Source organism: Coregonus clupeaformis, unplaced genomic scaffold (genome assembly GCF_020615455.1).
Source record: "Coregonus clupeaformis isolate EN_2021a unplaced genomic scaffold, ASM2061545v1 scaf0788, whole genome shotgun sequence".
NCBI lineage: Eukaryota > Metazoa > Chordata > Actinopteri > Salmoniformes > Salmonidae > Coregonus > Coregonus clupeaformis.
In genome coordinates this window covers 58,939-78,137 of record NW_025534243.1, presented here as the reverse complement: position 1 = coordinate 78,137, position 19,199 = coordinate 58,939, and the positions used below count along the sequence as shown (strand labels likewise).

At 44.3% G+C, this 19,199-nt stretch overlaps 1 protein-coding gene across 1 annotated transcript in view; it reads left to right on the top strand.

The window, feature by feature from the left end:
- LOC121561716 (transient receptor potential cation channel subfamily M member 1-like) overlaps window positions 1–19,199 on the top strand; it is a gene marked incomplete at its 3' end in the record, with an annotated part of 174,244 nt that overhangs the window by 136,135 nt on the left and 18,910 nt on the right. Inside the window, exons 21-25 of the mRNA XM_045216751.1 lie at window positions 4,464–4,715; window positions 8,341–8,515; window positions 9,175–9,195; window positions 9,287–9,431; window positions 14,344–14,540. Of these exons, the coding sequence (XP_045072686.1) occupies window positions 4,464–4,715; window positions 8,341–8,515; window positions 9,175–9,195; window positions 9,287–9,431; window positions 14,344–14,540 (790 nt within the window). The remainder of the gene's footprint in view (window positions 1–4,463; window positions 4,716–8,340; window positions 8,516–9,174; window positions 9,196–9,286; window positions 9,432–14,343; window positions 14,541–19,199) is intronic.

Here is a 19,199-nt window from a genome sequence, read left to right as displayed (position 1 = left end):
AACAGCCAAAACAAAGGCCTTTTGATCTCAGAAACTCAACCTTGAATTCATGTGGCTGTGCCTTCACCTGTTGGCAGTCGACCAATAAATGCGCACCAGCACAAAATATACATGAGATACTGGGAGCATCAGAAGGGTAGGTGCCTGGTCTCTTTACTTTGAATGTTTGTTCTTTTAAAGGTTTTTCAGAGTCACAATCTGCCACTACAGCTACTGTAGTGGCAAAGCTGCTTCCCCTACTCTTGGACTTGAACTGCTGTTTAAAGTCAGCTTCTGTTTTGGGTTTTAAAAACCTTTTGTTGTACAGGGGATCTTGAATATCTCCATACAACGGATCCTGCAGTATTTTGGCCTGTTTTTCCATGAACGTTACCAGGTCACTGAACTGGGCCCTCAGGTGACTTCTCTCTAAAATATCACATGCCATAGACCTCCATTTTTCCCTTAGTTTGTAGGGAAGTTTTGACATGATCAGCTTTATGTTGGAGGGAAGATTAAGCTCTTCCATGTTCTGTAGGTCTTGCATAGCGTTACAGCAACCTCTTAGATAGAGTGCATAACCACCCAGTCCCTTTCCATCATCGGGTTTGATGTTTGTGCAGTTCCAAGCCTTTTCCATGTAAGCAGTGGTGACTTTGATTTCATTGCCAAAGTGTTCCTTTAACAACCTCTTAGCTACTGCATGGCCTCTTCTGGCTTCCATATGCAGACAACTACGGACCAGATCCTTGGGCTGACCAGAGGTGTATTGTTCCAGGTAATAGAGCCTATCCTGGTGACTGCTTGTCTTATCTTCTATACCATGCTCAAATGCACGCATGAATGGCCTAAAGTTTAGAGGATCACCGTCAAACATAGGTATCTCCCCTAACAGGGAGTGTGGCTTGTTTGTGCTGTAGTACAAGGAGGTCAGCAATTTCATTCTGCCTTTGCATGACAGTAGAGAGGTTATCATGGCTGGTATTATGGCTGATACCCGCAGTGTTGATTCTGTGTCGATTGCTAGACCTTGCTGTTGGCTGCTGAAGAGTGTGGTTTACGACTGTTTTCGGAATAGGGTTTGATGGCTTTGTGGTCGGTTGTTGTAAAACTCTTTGTAGTGGGGTCTTTGGAACTGCACCTAATGCAGCAAACTCAACAGGTGATGGTTCAGGTTCCACATAGACCTCTGGTTCCTGTTTCTCAAAATAAGAGTTCATTCCATCTTCTTGGCTTAGTAAATGGGCTGCCACAGAATGGGATTGAGAAGTTGACTCGGTACTCTCCAGGACCTTCAGTTTGGCATTATATGCTGCTATGTCCGTTTCCAGTGCCATTTTTTCCATCCTAACATTCAGTTGAGCTTTCTCCAGTTCCAATGCATGCTTGTCTTGTAATGATGCTTGGCGAGCTAGTAGAGCTGCTCGTTCTGCCTCGGCTTTAAGGCGTTCAGAGGACACTGAGGAAGCAGTCTTAGAATACTTAGTTTTACTTGATATTTTGACACATTGGAAATGCTGTCATGTGGTTCAATGAGCGTTTGTGGCTCAACTTCAGCCTTTTCCATATTTCCACCTCTTTCAGGAAATGTTCATAAGTTCTCATTCTTGGTTGATAATAGTTAATGCTCTCCTGTTCCTGTTCCTCCTCTGTGACCAGCTCTAGCACAGATTCATGAGCCTTCTTAAAGTCATTGAGCACAGCATCAAATGCTTCAAGACTCTCATTCACAGTTGCAATGTTTCCTCCATCAACAAGAAGGACTTTTTATTTCATTCATTTTGCGTGTACACACTCCAAGTTTGCCTCTCCGGGCTGCATAGAGTGAATTTAGATGCTCCTCTGCCCTCTCCAGTGGAGTCTTATTTGGGATTTCCTCCTCCATCATTCACTTTTAGTTCACTCAATTTACAATGACACGGTTGTTGGTTTGATTGTTAAACGTAATGCCCCTTTAGACCTCCTTTAATCTTTAAAAACACAGTCATCCATTTCAGCATATTGACCCATTTTGAATTGCACATGTGCAAGTTTGGCATTTTAGATGCGTTTTAAACATTTCATCCCATTGAGGTTTTGTCCCTTTAATGAAGTTTTAACACGCAGTATCTTTAGATCCTTAAGTTGCATTCGTTGCGTTGATGGATTGCATTTCCACGTTAGGCCAAATATTAGATATATGATTAGGCTACATTGTGCATAGGATCTGTGTTTCCCCAAACTTAAACTTCTTAATTGTTTTCACAGCGCTGTATTTTGAATTCCATTCCCAAGTTTATCAAACATTCCAGTTATAAGCACATTTGCGCTTCCATAATATGCATGATCAAACGATCGCCTTGAACAGGGCAGCTCATTCATTCGCAGTGGTTACTCACGGCTGGCGAAATCTAGGAGTTCAAATCCTTCCAAGCGAGCTGTCCTTATGGTCCGAATGCAATTACAAATAGAACAAAATCCAGCGTGTGTCGAACCGGAGATTTCCTTCCGGTAGTAATCCTTCACGGAGTTTTTGACTTGAATGTAGTGGCTTCCTTTCCTCTTTCCATAGCCACTGCCCTAGCCTGAAGCGGGGTTGTTTCGGACGCATACAGTCCACACTCAACGTTTCCAAACGGCCAAACATTCAATGAGATCCAGGGATATAGTGCAACAAAAAATGTTTATTCTTCTTATCTAACAAAAAGGTATTCTCCAATCAACTTAAAGCAGAGATTACTTGAAATGCAAATACACATAATATAATATGACCTGTCTGTCTGTATTTCTGTATGTCTATATGGTCAAAAAACTATACCGCTCCCGCATCTAGCAAGGACTCCTCCCCGAAGGCCCAACTTCCTGCCTTTATACTAACACAATTAACACAGTACAATGAATGGGCAAGAGGGGGGCCAAAAACTGAGTTACACTAATAACAAATGAATATATCTCAATCCAGTAAATAAATCATAAAGGTACGTACCTAATATTTCATCATATACATTAATATTTAATATATTTACACAAATGTACATGGAGCTCAGTATGTTCAGTCTTTTATACAAAATATGCCCAAATCGGCTCTAACACCCTTAGATCCTGATGTCAGAGCTGGGGTTACTAACTTTGACCTTGACCCTTAGATCCTGATGTCAGAGCCTTACTTTGACCTTGACCCTTAGATCCTGATGTCAGAGCCTTACTTTGACCTTGACCCTTAGATCCTGATGTCAGAGCTGGGGTTACTAACTTTGACCTTGACCGTTAGATCCTGATGTCAGAGCCTTACTTTGACCTTGACCCTTAGATCCTGATGTCAGAGCCTTACTTTGACCTTGACCCTTAGATCCTGATGTCAGAGCCTTACTTTGACCTTGACCGTTAGATCCTGATGTCAGAGCCTTACATTGACCTTGACCCTTAGATCCTGATGTCAGAGCCTTACTTTGACCTTGACCCTTAGATCCTGATGTCAGAGCCTTACTTTGACCTTGACCCTTAGATCCTGATGTCAGAGCCTTACATTGACCTTGACCCTTAGATCCTGATGTCAGAGCCTTACTTTGACCTTAACCCTTAGATCCTGATGTCAGAGCCTTACTTTGACCTTGACCCTTAGATCCTGATGTCAGAGCTGGGGTTACTAACTTTGACCTTGACCGTTAGATCCTGATGTCAGAGCTGGGGTTACTAACTTTGACCTTAACCCTTAGATCCTGATGTCAGAGCCTTACTTTGACCTTGACCCTTAGATCCTGATGTCAGAGCTGGGGTTACTAACTTTGACCTTGACCCTTAGATCCTGATGTCAGAGCCTTACATTGACCTTGACCCTTAGATCCTGATGTCAGAGCCTTACTTTGACCTTGACCCTTAGATCCTGATGTCAGAGCCTTACTTTGACCTTGACCGTTAGATCCTGATGTCAGAGCCTTACTTTGACCTTGACCGTTAGATCCTGATGTCAGAGCCTTACTTTGACCTTGACCGTTAGATCCTGATGTCAGAGCCTTACTTTGACCTTGACCGTTAGATCCTGATGTCAGAGCCTTACTTTGACCTTGACCCTTAGATCCTGATGTCAGAGCCTTACTTTGACCTTGACCCTTAGATCCTGATGTCAGAGCCTTACTTTGACCTTAACCCTTAGATCCTGATGTCAGAGCTGGGGTTACTAACTTTGACCTTGACCCTTAGATCCTGATGTCAGAGCTGGGGTTACTAACTTTGACCTTGACGCTTAGATCCTGATGTCAGAGCTGGGGTTACTAACTTTGACCTTGACCCTTAGATCCTGATGTCAGAGCCTTACTTTGACCTTGACCGTTAGATCCTGATGTCAGAGCCTTACTTTGACCTTGACCCTTAGATCCTGATGTCAGAGCTGGGGTTACTAACTTTGACCTTAACCCTTAGATCCTGATGTCAGAGAATTACATTGACCTTGACCCTTAGATCCTGATGTCAGAGCTGGGGTTACTAACTTTGACCTTGACCGTTAGATCCTGATGTCAGAGCCTGGGAAGCTGAAGCAGAAGATCAACGTATGGCTGGAAGAGGTCTGGAACATCACTGACCTGGCAGCCATCTCCACCTTCCTGGTTGGCCTTCTGCTGAGGCTGCAGAATGAACCCCTCCTGGGCATCGGACGCGTCATCTACTGCATAGACATCATCTTCTGGTACATCAGGGTGCTCGACATCTTCGGGGTCAACAAGTACCTGGGACCCTATGTCATGATGATCGGGAAAATGGTAACTTCATTGATTGATTGATTGATTTCTTTTTGATAATTCAAAGTTAGCAGGCTGCTCAAGAGACAACATTACATCCATTAAACATTATGGTGGATAAAACCCCAATAAATCCTGAAGGATTATTACTATGGGGGTCCTCTAGCTTCATTCAGCTGCTTTCTCCTCATCATTCATCACTGATATTCCCCAATCAAAAAGTATTGCATAATACAGCACGGATTACAGGGAGTTACCCCCCACAGGTTACAGGGAGTTACCCCCCACAGGTTACAGGGAGTTACCCCCCACAGGTTACAGGGAGTTACCCCCCCCCCACAGGTTACAGGGAGTTACCCCCCCACAGGTTACAGGGAGTTACCCCCCACAGGTTACAGGAGTTACCCCCCCACAGGTTACAGGGAGTTACCCCCCACACAGGTTACAGGGAGTAACCCCCCCACGGATTACAGGGAGTTACCCCCACACAGGTTACAGGGAGTAACCCCCCACAGGTTACAGGGAGTTACCCCCCACCCCACAGGTTACAGGAGTTACCCCCCCCACAGTTACAGGAGTTACCCCCCAAAACAGGTTACGGGAGTTACCCCCCACAGGTTACAGGGAGTTACCCCCACAGGTTACAGGGAGTTACCCCCCACACAGGTTACAGGGAGTAACCCCCCCCCACGGATTACAGGGAGTTACCCCCCACACAGGTTACAGGGAGACCCCCCACAGGTTACAGGGAGTTACCCCCCCACCCCCACACAGGTTACAGGGAGTACCCCCCCACAGGTTACAGGGAGTTACCCCCCCACACAGGTTACAGGGAGTTACCCCCACACAGGTTACAGGGAGTAACCCCCCCCACGGATTACAGGGAGTTACCCCCCCCCCACACAGGTTGCAGGAGTAACCCCCCACAGGTTACAGGGAGTTACCCCCCATACAGAAGATACTCAGTCTGCTTGTCTTGAGGCCTACTACCTCTGACCATACCAGAGGAGGAAGGGGAGGACCAAGTTAGAAACTAAACAAACAATGGCATCCCATTGGCTTAACTACAAATCATTTATTCCAGATGACTGACATGCTGTGTTCTATGTTCTAGATGAGAATGATTAACATGCTGTGTTCTATGTTCTAGATTAGAATGATTAACATGCTGTGTTCTATGTTCTAGATTAGAATGATTAACATGCTGTGTTCTATGTTCTAGATGAGAATGATTAACATGCTGTGTTCTATGTTCTAGATTAGAATGATTAACATGCTGTGTTCTATGATCTAGATTAGAATGATTAACATGCTGTGTTCTATGTTCTAGATTAGAATGATTAACACGCTGTGTTCTATGTTCTAGATGAGAATGATTAACATGCTGTGTTCTATGTTCTAGATTAGAATGATTAACATGCTGTGTTCTATGATCTAGATTAGAATGATTAACATGCTGTGTTCTATGTTCTAGATGAGAATGATTAACATGCTGTGTTCTATGTTCTAGATTAGAATGATTAACATGCTGTGTTCTATGTTCTAGATTAGAATGATTAACATGCTGTGTTCTATGTTCTAGATTAGAATGATTAACATGCTGTGTTCTATGTTCTAGATTAGAATGATTAACATGCTGTGTTCTATGTTCTAGATTAGAATGATTAACATGCTGTGTTCTATGTTCTAGATTAGAATGATTAACATGCTGTGTTCTATGTTCTAGATGATTGACATGCTGTACTTCATGGTGATCATGTGGTTCTATGTTCTAGATGATTGACATGCTGTACTTCATGGTGATCATGTGGTTCTATGTTCTAGATGATTGACATGCTGTACTTCATGGTGATCATGTGGTTCTATGTTCTAGATGATTGACATGCTGTACTTCATGGTGATCATGTGGTTCTATGTTCTAGATAGATTGACATGCTGTGTACTTCATGGTGATCATGTGGTTCTATGTTCTAGATGATTGACATGCTGTACTTCATGGTGATCATGTGGTTCTATGTTCTAGATGATTGACATGCTGTACTTCATGGTGATCATGTGGTTCTATGTTCTAGATTAGAATGATTAACATGCTGTGTTCTATGTTCTAGATTAGAATGATTAACATGCTGTGTTCTATGTTCTAGATGATTGACATGCTGTACTTCATGGTGATCATGTGGTTCTATGTTCTAGATGATTGACATGCTGTACTTCATGGTGATCATGTGGTTCTATGTTCTAGATTAGATTGACATGCTGTACTTCATGGTGATCTGTGGTTCTATGTTCTAGATGATTGACATGCTGTACTTCATGGTGATCATGTGGTTCTATGTTCTAGATGATTGACATGCTGTACTTCATGGTGATCATGTGGTTCTATGTTCTAGATGATTGACATGCTGTACTTCATGGTGATCATGTGGTTCTATGTTCTAGATGATTGACATGCTGTACTTCATGGTGATCATGTGGTTCTATGTTCTAGATGATTGACATGCTGTACTTCATGGTGATCATGTGGTTCTATGTTCTAGATGATTGACATGCTGTACTTCATGGTGATCATGTGGTTCTATGTTCTAGATGATTGACATGCTGTACTTCATGGTGATCATGTGGTTCTATGTTCTAGATGATTGACATGCTGTACTTCATGGTGATCATGTGGTTCTATGTTCTAGATGATTGACATGCTGTACTTCATGGTGATCATGTGGTTCTATGTTCTAGATGATTGACATGCTGTACTTCATGGTGATCATGTGGTTCTATGTTCTAGATGATTGACATGCTGTACTTCATGGTGATCATGTGGTTCTATGTTCTAGATGATTGACATGCTGTACTTCATGGTGATCATGTGGTTCTATGTTCTAGATGATTGACATGCTGTACTTCATGGTGATCATGTGGTTCTATGTTCTAGATGATTGACATGCTGTACTTCATGGTGATCATGTGGTTCTATGTTCTAGATAGATTGACATGCTGTACTTCATGTCTTTAGTGATTCATGTGGTTCTATGTTCTAGATGATTGACATGCTGTACTTCATGGTGATCATGTGGTTCTATGTTCTAGATGATTGACATGCTGTACTTCATGGTGATCATGTGGTTCTATGTTCTAGATGATTGACATGCTGTACTTCATGGTGATCATGTGGTTCTATGTTCTAGATGATTGACATGCTGTACTTCATGGTGATCATGTGGTTCTATGTTCTAGATGATTGACATGCTGTACTTCATGGTGATCATGTGGTTCTATGTTCTAGATGATTGACATGCTGTACTTCATGGTGATCATGTGGTTCTATGTTCTAGATGATTGACATGCTGTACTTCATGGTGATCATGTGGTTCTATGTTCTAGATGATTGACATGCTGTACTTCATGGTGATCATGTGGTTCTATGTTCTAGATGATTGACATGCTGTACTTCATGGTGATCATGTGGTTCTATGTTCTAGATGATTGACATGCTGTACTTCATGGTGATCATGTGGTTCTATGTTCTAGATGATTGACATGCTGTACTTCATGGTGATCATGTGGTTCTATGTTCTAGATTAGAATGATTAACATGCTGTGTTCTATGTTCTAGATTAGAATGATTAACATGCTGTGTTCTATGTTCTAGATGATTGACATGCTGTACTTCGTGGTAATCATGTTGGTGGTGTTGATGAGTTTCGGGGTGGCGCGGCAGGCCATCCTGCACCCTGACGAGGAGCCAACATGGCGCCTGGCCAGGAACATCTTCTACATGCCGTACTGGATGATCTATGGAGAGGTGTTTGCTGACTCGATCGACCGTAAGACTCAGATTTATAGTAAGATTCTGTTTCCTGTTTCACGGGCGGATGATCAGTCCTGTTTGTCCATGTTTTGATCTGTCCTATATTTATCCATAATGTGTGCTTACTTTCTGTCTTGAACATGGTACACATCTGTTCTCCCTGACTGTACCCTCTTGCTGTTCTCTGGTCTGTCTGAATACCAACAAACTTTCTGTTCTGTTCAGCAAGATCTTGGCTCACTCTGTTGACACATTGGTAAAGCTGTTGTCTTGACGTACTGTATGATACAATGATAACTATGTCTGTTGTGTCCATTGTGTACTGATACACTAGAAGAAATCATTGTCTCCTCACTCCACCAAAGATCATCCACCCACTTTAATTAACATGAACTGTGTTCCTTCTGTCAAGGTGAAGCCTTTCAATTAACATTTAACTATTCAATGGAAAACAATGACAAAACATAAAAAGAATATGTCTGTCTTGATTTCGTCTCGGATAGTCTCTCAGCAGCACAGGACAGGCTTTGACTTCACCTGGTCTCTCAGCAGCACAGGACAGTCGTTGACTTCACCTGGTCTTGACCGTGACAGAAGTATGATGTCGTCTCTGTATTCCTGCCTTTTTATTCTGCCTCTCTGTCTTTTTTTCATTATTTCTGGAACTGCTTCAAGTCTATGCAATGGAAATCAACCGTGAGTATTCTTCAATAAGTTTTATTTTCAAAGTGGCAATGTGGAGAGCGTTATTTTGAATGCTAAAGCATTCTTCTTCTATCCCCCCAAGCTCCCTGTGGGGAGAACCTGTACGATGAGGATGGTAAGAAGCTGCCTCCGTGTATCCCTGGAGCCTGGCTAACCCCGGCCCTCATGGCCTGTTATCTACTGGTGGCCAACATCCTGCTGGTCAACCTGCTGATCGCTGTCTTCAAGTAAGTTGACAGAAACTGGAAATGTGAAACTTTGTCAAGTTGACAACTAGTCTCTTGTGACAGAGCTAGCTAGCTGGCGCAGGCAAGATTTGAATCTGGGTTCAGAGATTAGTACAAAAGTTGGACACAAGTTACACTTTAGTACTTCCTGTGCCTGGCCTGAGCTCAGGGATGTAGGCTTGTTTCTACCATGAAAGCAACAGCAGAAACTCACGCCCTACAGATAACTTTGTCTTTAGGAAACTCTCATGAGATGGCCACAACTACATCATACCTACACGCCCTACAGATAACTTTGTCTTTAGGAAACTCTCATGAGATGGCCACAACTACATCATACCTACACGCCCTACAGATAACTTTGTCTTTAGGAAACTCTCATGAGATGGCCACAACTACATCATACCTACACGCCCTACAGATAACTTTGTCTTTAGGAAACTCTCATGAGATGGCCACAACTACACCTATCTTTGTTTGGAGGAGGTTAGTTGGTTAGCTAGTCAACCCAGTCACAGCTCTTCTCTGTCCTAGCACCCCAATGGTGGAACAAGCTTCCCCTTGATGCTAGAACAGCAGAGTCCCTAGTCTGGCTGACACCAGTCTCCCTGATTTGACGGTCTGGAACGGCTGCTTTGATGTGTCGGCACAAAGCGTCGGTAATGAAGGGGCTGTGGCCTCAGACTTCAAGGCTGCACCCTACGCTGGTTGGATATCCCCGTTTTGAAATGAACTAATCATGATCTATTGTTTTACATAGGACCGCCCCAGCCCCTCCCCTTCCGGCCAGCTCTTCCGGGATAAGCAAACACACAGTAGCTTGCTAGCTAAAACAAACCGTCTAGCATTGTTCAGCCCATAGAAAGCCAACCAGCTAATAACTTTAGCTTGCTTGGTAACAACTTGAAATCGGCTAGCTAATCAAATGTATGTTTTAGTTATAAATTAACTAGTTTCCTTATTGCACTGAAGTTATTCGTTTTCCTTCTTGGATGTCCTCTGTTTACATAGTAGGGCAGTGATGTGAATCACCCATGATGTGAATCACCCATGCATTCTAGCTAGCTACTACTGTACTACCCATGATGCTAATCACCCATGCATTCTAGCTAGCTACTACTGTACTACCCATGATGTGAATCACCCATGCATTCTAGCTAGCTACTACTGTACTACCCATGATGTGAATCACCCATGCATTCTAGCTAGCTACTACTGTACTACCCATGATGTGAATCATGGGTAGTACAGTCTTGTCTGTCTTGTTTTTTTTCCTCTGGTTGCACATTTAACATGCTGGTAGAAATGAGGTAGAACAGATGTAAGTTTCCCTGCATTAAAGTCCCCGGCCACTAGGAGCGCCACCTCTATACAGCTCATTCAGTGCAATCTTAATGCCAGCATTGGTTTGTGGTGGTAAAAAGACAGCTATGAAAAATATAGATGAAAACTATTTTGGTAAATAGTGTGGTCTACAGCTTATCATAAGATACTCTACCTCAGGCGAGCAAAACCTCGAGACTTCCTTAGTATTTGATGTTGTGCACCAGTTGTTTTTTACAAATATACACAGACCGCCACCCCTTGTCTTACCGGAATCAGCCGTTCTATCCTGTCGATGTAGCGTATAGCCCACTAGCTGTACAGTGGGGAAAAAAAGTATTTAGTCAGCCACCAATTGTGCAAGTTCTCCCACTTAAAAAGATGAGAGAGGCCTGTAATTTTCATCATAGGTACACGTCAACTACGACAGACAAATTGAGAAAAACATTTCCAGAAAATCACATTGTAGGATTTTTTATTAATTTATTTGCAAATGATGGTGGAAAATAAGTATTTGGTCACCTACAAACAAGCAAGATTTCTGGCTCTCACAGACCTGTAACTTCTTCTTTAAGAGGCTCCTCTGTCCTCCACTCGTTACCTGTATTAATGGCACCTGTTTGAACTTGTTATCAGTATAAAAGACACCTGTCCACAACCTCAAACAGTCACACTCCAAACTCCACTATGGCCAAGACCAAAGAGCTGTCAAAGGACACCAGAAACAAAATTGTAGACCTGCACCAGGCTGGGAAGACTGAATCTGCAATATGTAAGCAGCTTGGTTTGAAGAAATCAACTGTGGGAGCAATTATTAGGAAATGGAAGACATACAAGACCACTGATAATCTCCCTCGATCTGGGGCTCCACGCAAGATCTCACCCCGTGGGGTCAAAATGATCACAAGAACGGTGAGCAAAAATCCCAGAACCACACGGGGGGACCTAGTGAATGACCTGCAGAGAGCTGGGACCAAAGTAACAAAGCCTACCATCAGTAACACAATACGCCGCCAGGGACTCAAAACCTGCAGTGCCAGACGTGTCCCCTGCTTAAGCCAGTACATGTCCAGGCCCGTCTGAAGATTGCTAGAGTGCATTTGGATGATCCAGAAGAGGATTGGGAGAATGTCATATGGTCAGATGAAACCAAAATATAACTTTTGGTAAAAACACAACTCAGTCGTGTTTGGAGGACAAAGAATGCTGAGTTGCATCCAAAGAACACCATACCTACTGTGAAGCATGGGGGTGGAAACATCATGCTTTGGGGCTGTTTTTTCTGCAAAGGGACCAGGACGACTGATCCGTGTAAAGGAAAGAATGAATGGGGCCATGTATCGTGAGATTTTGAGTGAAAACCTCCTTCCATCAGCAAGGGCATTGAAGATGAAACGTGGCTGGGTCTTTCAGCATGACAATGATCCCAAACACACCGCCCGGGCAACGAAGGAGTGGCTTCATAAGAAGCATTTCAAGGTCCTGGAGTGGCCTAGCCAGTCTCCAGATCTCAACCCCATAGAAAATATTTGGAGGGAGTTGAAAGTCTATGTTGCCCAGCGACAGCCCCAAAACATCACTGCTCTAGAGGAGATCTGCATGGAGGAATGGGCCAAAATAACAGCAACAGTGTGTGAAAACCTTGTGAAGACTTACAGAAAACGTTTGACCTGTGTCATTGCCAACAAAGGGTATATAACAAAGTATTGAGAAACTTTTGTTATTGACCAAATACTTATTTTCCACCATAATCCACCAATTTTTTTATATTATTTATTATAATTTGCAAATATATTCATTAAAAATCGTAGTTGACGTGTACCTATGATGAAAATTACAGGCCTCTCTCATCTTTTTAAGTGGGAGAACTTGCACAATTGGTGGCTGACTAAATACTTTTTTCCCCCACTGTATGTTGTCCATGTCGTCGTTCAGCCACGACTCGGTGAAACATAAGATATAACAGTTTTTAATGTCCCGTTGGTAGGATAACCGTAATCTTAGGTCATCTAATTGATTCTCAAATGATTGAACATTGGCTAATAGGATTGATGGAAGAGGCAGTTTACTCGCTCGCCGTCGGATCCTTACAAGGCACCCCGACCTACATCCACAATATCTCTGTCTCTTTCTCATGCGAATGACGGGGATTTGGGCCTTGTCGGGTGTCTGTAGGATATCCTTCGCGTCCGACTTGTTGAAGAAAAAATCTTCGTCCAATACGAAGTGAGTAATCGCTGTCCTGATATCCAGAAGCTCTTTTTAGTTATAAGAGACGATGGAAGAAACATTATGTATAGAATAAATTACAAATAACGCGGAAAAACACACATAATAGTACAACTGGTTAGAGGGCTGTAAAACGGCAGCCATCTTCTCCGGCGCCATTTAGGTTGCTCAATGTCTTGTAGGCCTATCACGCAAATAGCTCATGCAACCAATCACTTCTTAATCATTACGTTTGTACAAATACAAAACTTTCAATCAATAACTCACTATAATTTCCATTCTGACATTACATGTATCCATCTCAGTGCCATTCTTTACCGTCAAAGCACAGTTCTAGGTCATTGTACCATAGGTAGGTAGGTCATATGGAGCTGTATAGGACTGAGACCAACACATCTCTCGCAGACTACTAGCACTGACTTTGCTGAGAATAAATGTACCTACTATGCCTGTGATATGTGGTTTTCCCACCTAGCTATCTGAAGATGAATGTACCTACTGTGACTGTGATATGTGGTTGTCCCACCTAGCTATCTGAAGATGAATGCACTAACTAAGCCACTCTGGATAGGAGCATCTGCTAAATGACTAAAATGTAAATATAAAATGTCTTCCCCAACCAGCTCTCTGGACTTCCGAAGACAAGGTCGCATGCACCCTCCCATATAGCGTTTTTTGTCTTCCTCCACAATCACCGCCAGGGCTGTTGCCTCGCTGATTTGGTCCTCCGTCCTTCACAGCCTTTAGTGGGGGCACGATTGTCATATTGGAGGCTGTTTTCCTAGCTTCTTGAATACTAGAACTAGCTAGCTATACATCCTCCCCTCACACAAATGCTTGAAATGCTTCAAGTTGCTCCTATTTTAATCCCTATGTTGGTCGTTACTATGTGGCAGTGTTGTCTCTCTATCTCCCCACAGTTTTAGTTAGCTAGCCAGCTAACCTAACTTTAGCTTGGCTTGTTTACCTCTCTAGTGGGGGCGTAGGGGGTAGCTAGCCAGCTAACCTAACTTTAGCTTGGCTTGTTTACCTCTCTAGTGGGGGCGTAGCAAATTGACGAGGAAGCGTGGGGGGGGTGGGGGGTTGAGCATGCAAATAGCGTGCATATGAGAACAAAAAGTCTCTCAAAGTTGATACAAATTACCTCCCCTTTTACAAGCCCGAGTTATCAGACCAGTGAGTCACAGCTCGCTGTTTAGTCACTTGGGTCGCGCGTTTCTGCCCATCGTCTGAAACCTCTTCAAATAGTATCTCAAATAAGACATCTGTCTTATCCCCCCCCTTGCAAGGTTAGGTAGAATTAGGGTCAGGGTTAGGGTTAGCTATAACGCTCTACTGACCTGTACCTCCTCTCCCACAGCAACACTTTTCTGGAGGTGAAGGCCATCTCCAACCAGATCTGGAAGTTCCAGAGATATCAGCTGATTATGATCTTCCATGACCGTCCGCTACTCCCTCCACCCCTCATCGTGTTCAGCCACCTCTACCTACTGTTCAGAAGCTTTCGCTGTACCAAGAGGAATGATGGAGAGCTGAATGAGAAGGACAGAGGACTCAGTGAGTCTATTTTTCATTCAAGTAAACTAGGCTAGAGTAGTGTTTCAAAAAACTCCTAGTCAGGACTTGTTTATTAAAAGCCCAGTTCCACCCTTAACGTTCCTTAGTGCAGAATTCTTCCAAGAGTGATGTTGATACTTTCAGTCAAGTGGATTACATTGTAGCTGAAGAGTGCATACTGGACTGCAAACTCTGAACACTTTTTCCCATCATGGTGTGGTGCTAGTGCATCAATGCAAAGTAAGTGGCCTGTTCCAGCCAACCATTGTCATGCTCAGGGGCGCAACTTTGGTTTTAGAAGTGAGGGGGACATAACCTGGCGGGGGGGTCCTCCCTCAGAATGTTTTGGGCATCTAAAGCTCATTTCCTGCATTTCTACATAATCTAACATGACCGTTTTGGGGTCACTGTTATTGTAAATAAGAATAGAATACGTTCAGGGCCTAAAAAGAACACCCGCCACCTGCCAAATGTGTGTAGATTTTGTCATTGTCTATTTCCCATGTCAAGACCACAAGGGCTCCACAGTGAATTAAAATAGTGTGATCACATTTATAGTCAAATAATAAAAATATAATAAATATAATAATAAATGCCGCAGTAGCTGTTGGAAAGTATTTCTGCCGTTTTGTTTCATAGCTGGCACTAATCACTACAGTGTAACCCTAATCACACAGCATTAATCGCACTAAATCAAAGGATGAATCCTATCTCACCTCACGCTGCCTGGTTGGGGTCTGTGCCCACATTTTCAGAAGCGCTGCGCACAGGCATAAAAGTTGGTCTAATTTATTTGAAATGAACGTCTACTGAAGTGAGACTTTGTCTTTGTGTTTCTTGGCTATTTACATTGTTTTGTTCACAAGCTAGGTTGTTTTTCAATGTTTGAGTTTCAAGTAACCTCCCACCCTTAAAGGGGCAGGTGAACATTTTTGTCTCATCTGTGATATTTTGGTTTTAAACAATCACATTACTTCTCACTAGTAATACATTTATTGTTTTTGAAACATTACAAAGCATGCTCATCTATTTTTCTGTGTTTTGTTGTTATAATTTTACCGGGGAAAACTTGTTTGGGCTGGTAAAAAATCTGAGTGACTGGTGGACCCCAAACATATTTTAAGCCCTGAATATGTTTCTAAACACTTCTACATGAATTTGGATGCTACCATGATTATGGATAATCCTGAATGAATTGTGAATAATGATGAATGAGAAATGTATAGACGCACGTATATCGTACCCCCCAAAAAATGCTAACCTCCCTATATCATAGTCCTAATAGTACTGTAGAGCTCTTTCTACTTGCACACAATATATCTGGGTCGCCCCGTCCTGCCCCTAGGGGTCCATCACAACCCAACACACCCCACTCAGCTTTAGGATCTTAGTGAAACATTCATTATTGGTTTCAGGAGTGTTAGGCCAAGGCCAGAGTAACAACCCACAGGACGGCAGACCCCCAGGGCCAGGACTGAGCAGCCCAGCAGCTAGGGATTGTCTAAATAGGTATCTCCCCTGAGGTGGGCCTGTTTTCAGTACAGACTCCTTTAGTCGTACTGTATTCCATATAAGGCATCCAGACCTTATGAAAGTTGCCCAGTATACCCTTAATCTTGTAATAAATCAAATCTAGTGATACATAACTTGACATTTCTGCCATCCATTGGGACATTGAGGGAGGAGAACCAAACTTCCAATTAATGGCAATGCATTTCTTAGCCGCTATAAATGCTAGGTTACACAGTTTCTTCTGATAATGATCTCCAGTATCAACATTTCCAAGCAAACAAAAACAGGGAGAATCTCTAGACATGCTGAGATAAAAGAATATACTATTTTCCAGAATTCAGCCAGCCTTCACAAGACCATCACATATTGAAAGATGTTCCCTTATATGTATTACACCTCCAGCAGAGGAATTACATTTCTGATATTCAGTTTCACTGGCATATAGTTCATTCTATGGATGGTCTTAAACTGCAGTAATTTATGTCTGAGATTATATGAACATGACTGGGCATTCAAACATATCTGCATCCATTCATCATCCTCAGTAGCGTCTCCCAGGTCTTCCTCACATTTTAGTTTTACATGTTTTGTGTCATTGGGAAAAGCCTCTATCAACCCCTGATACAGTTTGGAAATCAACTTTAGAGGTTTGTCAGACTGCCATGAAATAGTTTCATTCTTTGAAGCTTCTGGCTTGCCCAGTGTTTGCTGCACAGATAGTGTTGCATCTGCAAAAGTTCACCTCAGTGCCATCACAGTGTCACGACTTCTATCCACTGCCGCTCCTCTCTCATCATTCCATTTGTTTTGTCTTGTTTATACACACACCTGGTTCATATCCCCTCATCAGTCCCTGTATAAGTATTCCCTCTGCCCCTTATGTCTTTGTGTGTGATTGTTTCCATGTGGAGGTGTCGATAGCTCGGTGGAGCATTATGTACTTTATCGCCGGGATATTCACCCGTGTTTTGTTTTTCCCAGTGTGCCGTTAAGTCGCACTGTAATTGTTTTAAGCATTGCTGCGAACCGTTGTATTGGCCAAATAAACCATTATTCTGCGATTTACACCTCCTGCACCTGACTCCGTCCAAATCACCCGCTACAGAATCACACACCCAACAGCATGGAGTCAGCAGGAGCAGGGAGTATGGCTGGAGTCAGCAGGAGCGGGGAGTATGGCTGGAGTCAGCAGGAGCAGGGTCCAGGAGCATTACAACATGCTAGCCAGCTTGGGCGAAGCGATGGATCGGGTTCTCCAGGTCGTCCAGCGCCTGGAGAGGAGAGGACCTGACCCTGCGGAACCAGCTGAGAGACCGGATCCAGCCACCCAGGCACCAGCACCCAGAGGTATTCACCTGTCTCGACCGAGGGAATATGACAGGACAGTGGACCGCTGCCAGGGTTTCCTCCTGCAGTTGGACCTCTATTTCCACATCATCAGCCCTGCTCCATCGGATCGGGAGAAGGTGTCCGCCCTCGTCTCCTGCCTCTCGGGGAAAGCCCTGGAGTGGGCCATCGCGGTCTGGATTGAAGGAGGAGACGCGTTGGACAACTACAGAAAGTTCGCTCGCCTTTTCCGGGCAGTCTTCGATCATCCCCCCAAGGAAGAGAGGCGGGCGAGTGTCTGGTCCATCTGAGGCAGGGGACGAGGACCGCGCAAGAATTTGCCCTGGAGTTTAGAACTCTGGCGGCTAGGTCCGGGTGGAATGAGCGGGCCCTCTTCGACCACTTCCGATGCAGCCTGTGTGAGGATATCTGAAGGGAGCTAGCCTGCTACGTTGACCTTCAACCAACTGGTGGACATGGCCATCCGGTTGGACAAACTGCTGGTTTCGAGAGGACGTCCTGGAAGGGGCCTGCCCGTTTCACCCCCCTTCAACCTGGATCACGTTCTGATGGATCTGGGTGCAGCGTTCCGGGAGAATGGAGGACGACAGATCCAGTGTCACTCTTGTGGCAAGAGAGGACATTCTGCTGCACAATGTCGTCAGAGTTCTTCTGGTTCTGGAGGCGGCAGGCAGGGCACTCTCACGTCACCCCAGGTAGCGCAAACCCACACTCGTTCAGAGCCCTCTGCTGCGCATTTCACCATCCACGTTAACTTCCCTGATTACACGGTAGTTCCACGACCACGGTGGAAAGTCCAGACAATACCTCCACCGTGTCATTCCCTCCGAATACCTCGATTTGGCGCATGCTTTTTCCAAAACGCAGGCGACCAAATTACTGCCCCATCGGGCGGGGGATTGCGCGATAAACCTCCGGTTAGACGCTGTGCCTCCCAGGAGTCATGTATATCCCCTGTCGCAGGCCGAAACGGAGGCTATGGAAACATACGTCTCAGAGTCCCTGCATCAGGGGTTCGTACGTCCCTCCACTTCACCCGCCTCCTCAACTTTATTTTTAGTGAAGAAGAAAGTCGGGGGTCTGCGCCCTTGCATTGATTACTGTGCACTAAAACTACCGTTCGCTATAGTTATCCTCTACCACTAATTTCCTCTGTGATCAAATCAATGCATGGGGCAGGCTTCTTCACGAAATTAGATCTCAGGAGTGTGTACAACCTGGTGCGTGTCCGGGAAGGGGACGTGTAGAAGACACCATTCAGCACAACCACGGGGCATTATGAATACCTGGTGATGCCCTACGGGTTGATGAATGCTCCATCAGTCTTCCAGTCCTTTGTGAACGAGGTGTTTCGGGACATGCTTGGTCGCGGTGTGGTGGTCAACATCGATGACATCCTCATGTATTCCGCTACGCATGCCAAGCATGTGTCCCTGGTTCGCAGAGTGCTGAGCCGACTGTTGGAGCATAGCCTGTATGCCAAGGCAGAAAACTGTCTGTTCTTCCAACAATCCGTCTCCTCCTCGGATACCACATCACCACCTCAGGTGTGGAGATGGAGGGAGACCGCATTTCAGCCGTGCATAATTGGCCGACTCCAACCACGGTAAAGGAGGTGCAGCGCTTCATTGGCTTTGCCAATTACTATCAAAGGTTTATCCGGGGCTTTGGCAAGGTCGCAGCTCCCATCACCTCTCTGTTGAAGGGTGGGTCATCCTGGCTCCGCTGGTCTGCTGAGGCTGACAGGGCTTTCAGTAACCTGAGGGGTCTGTTCACCTCAGCCCCGGTACTGGCCCATCC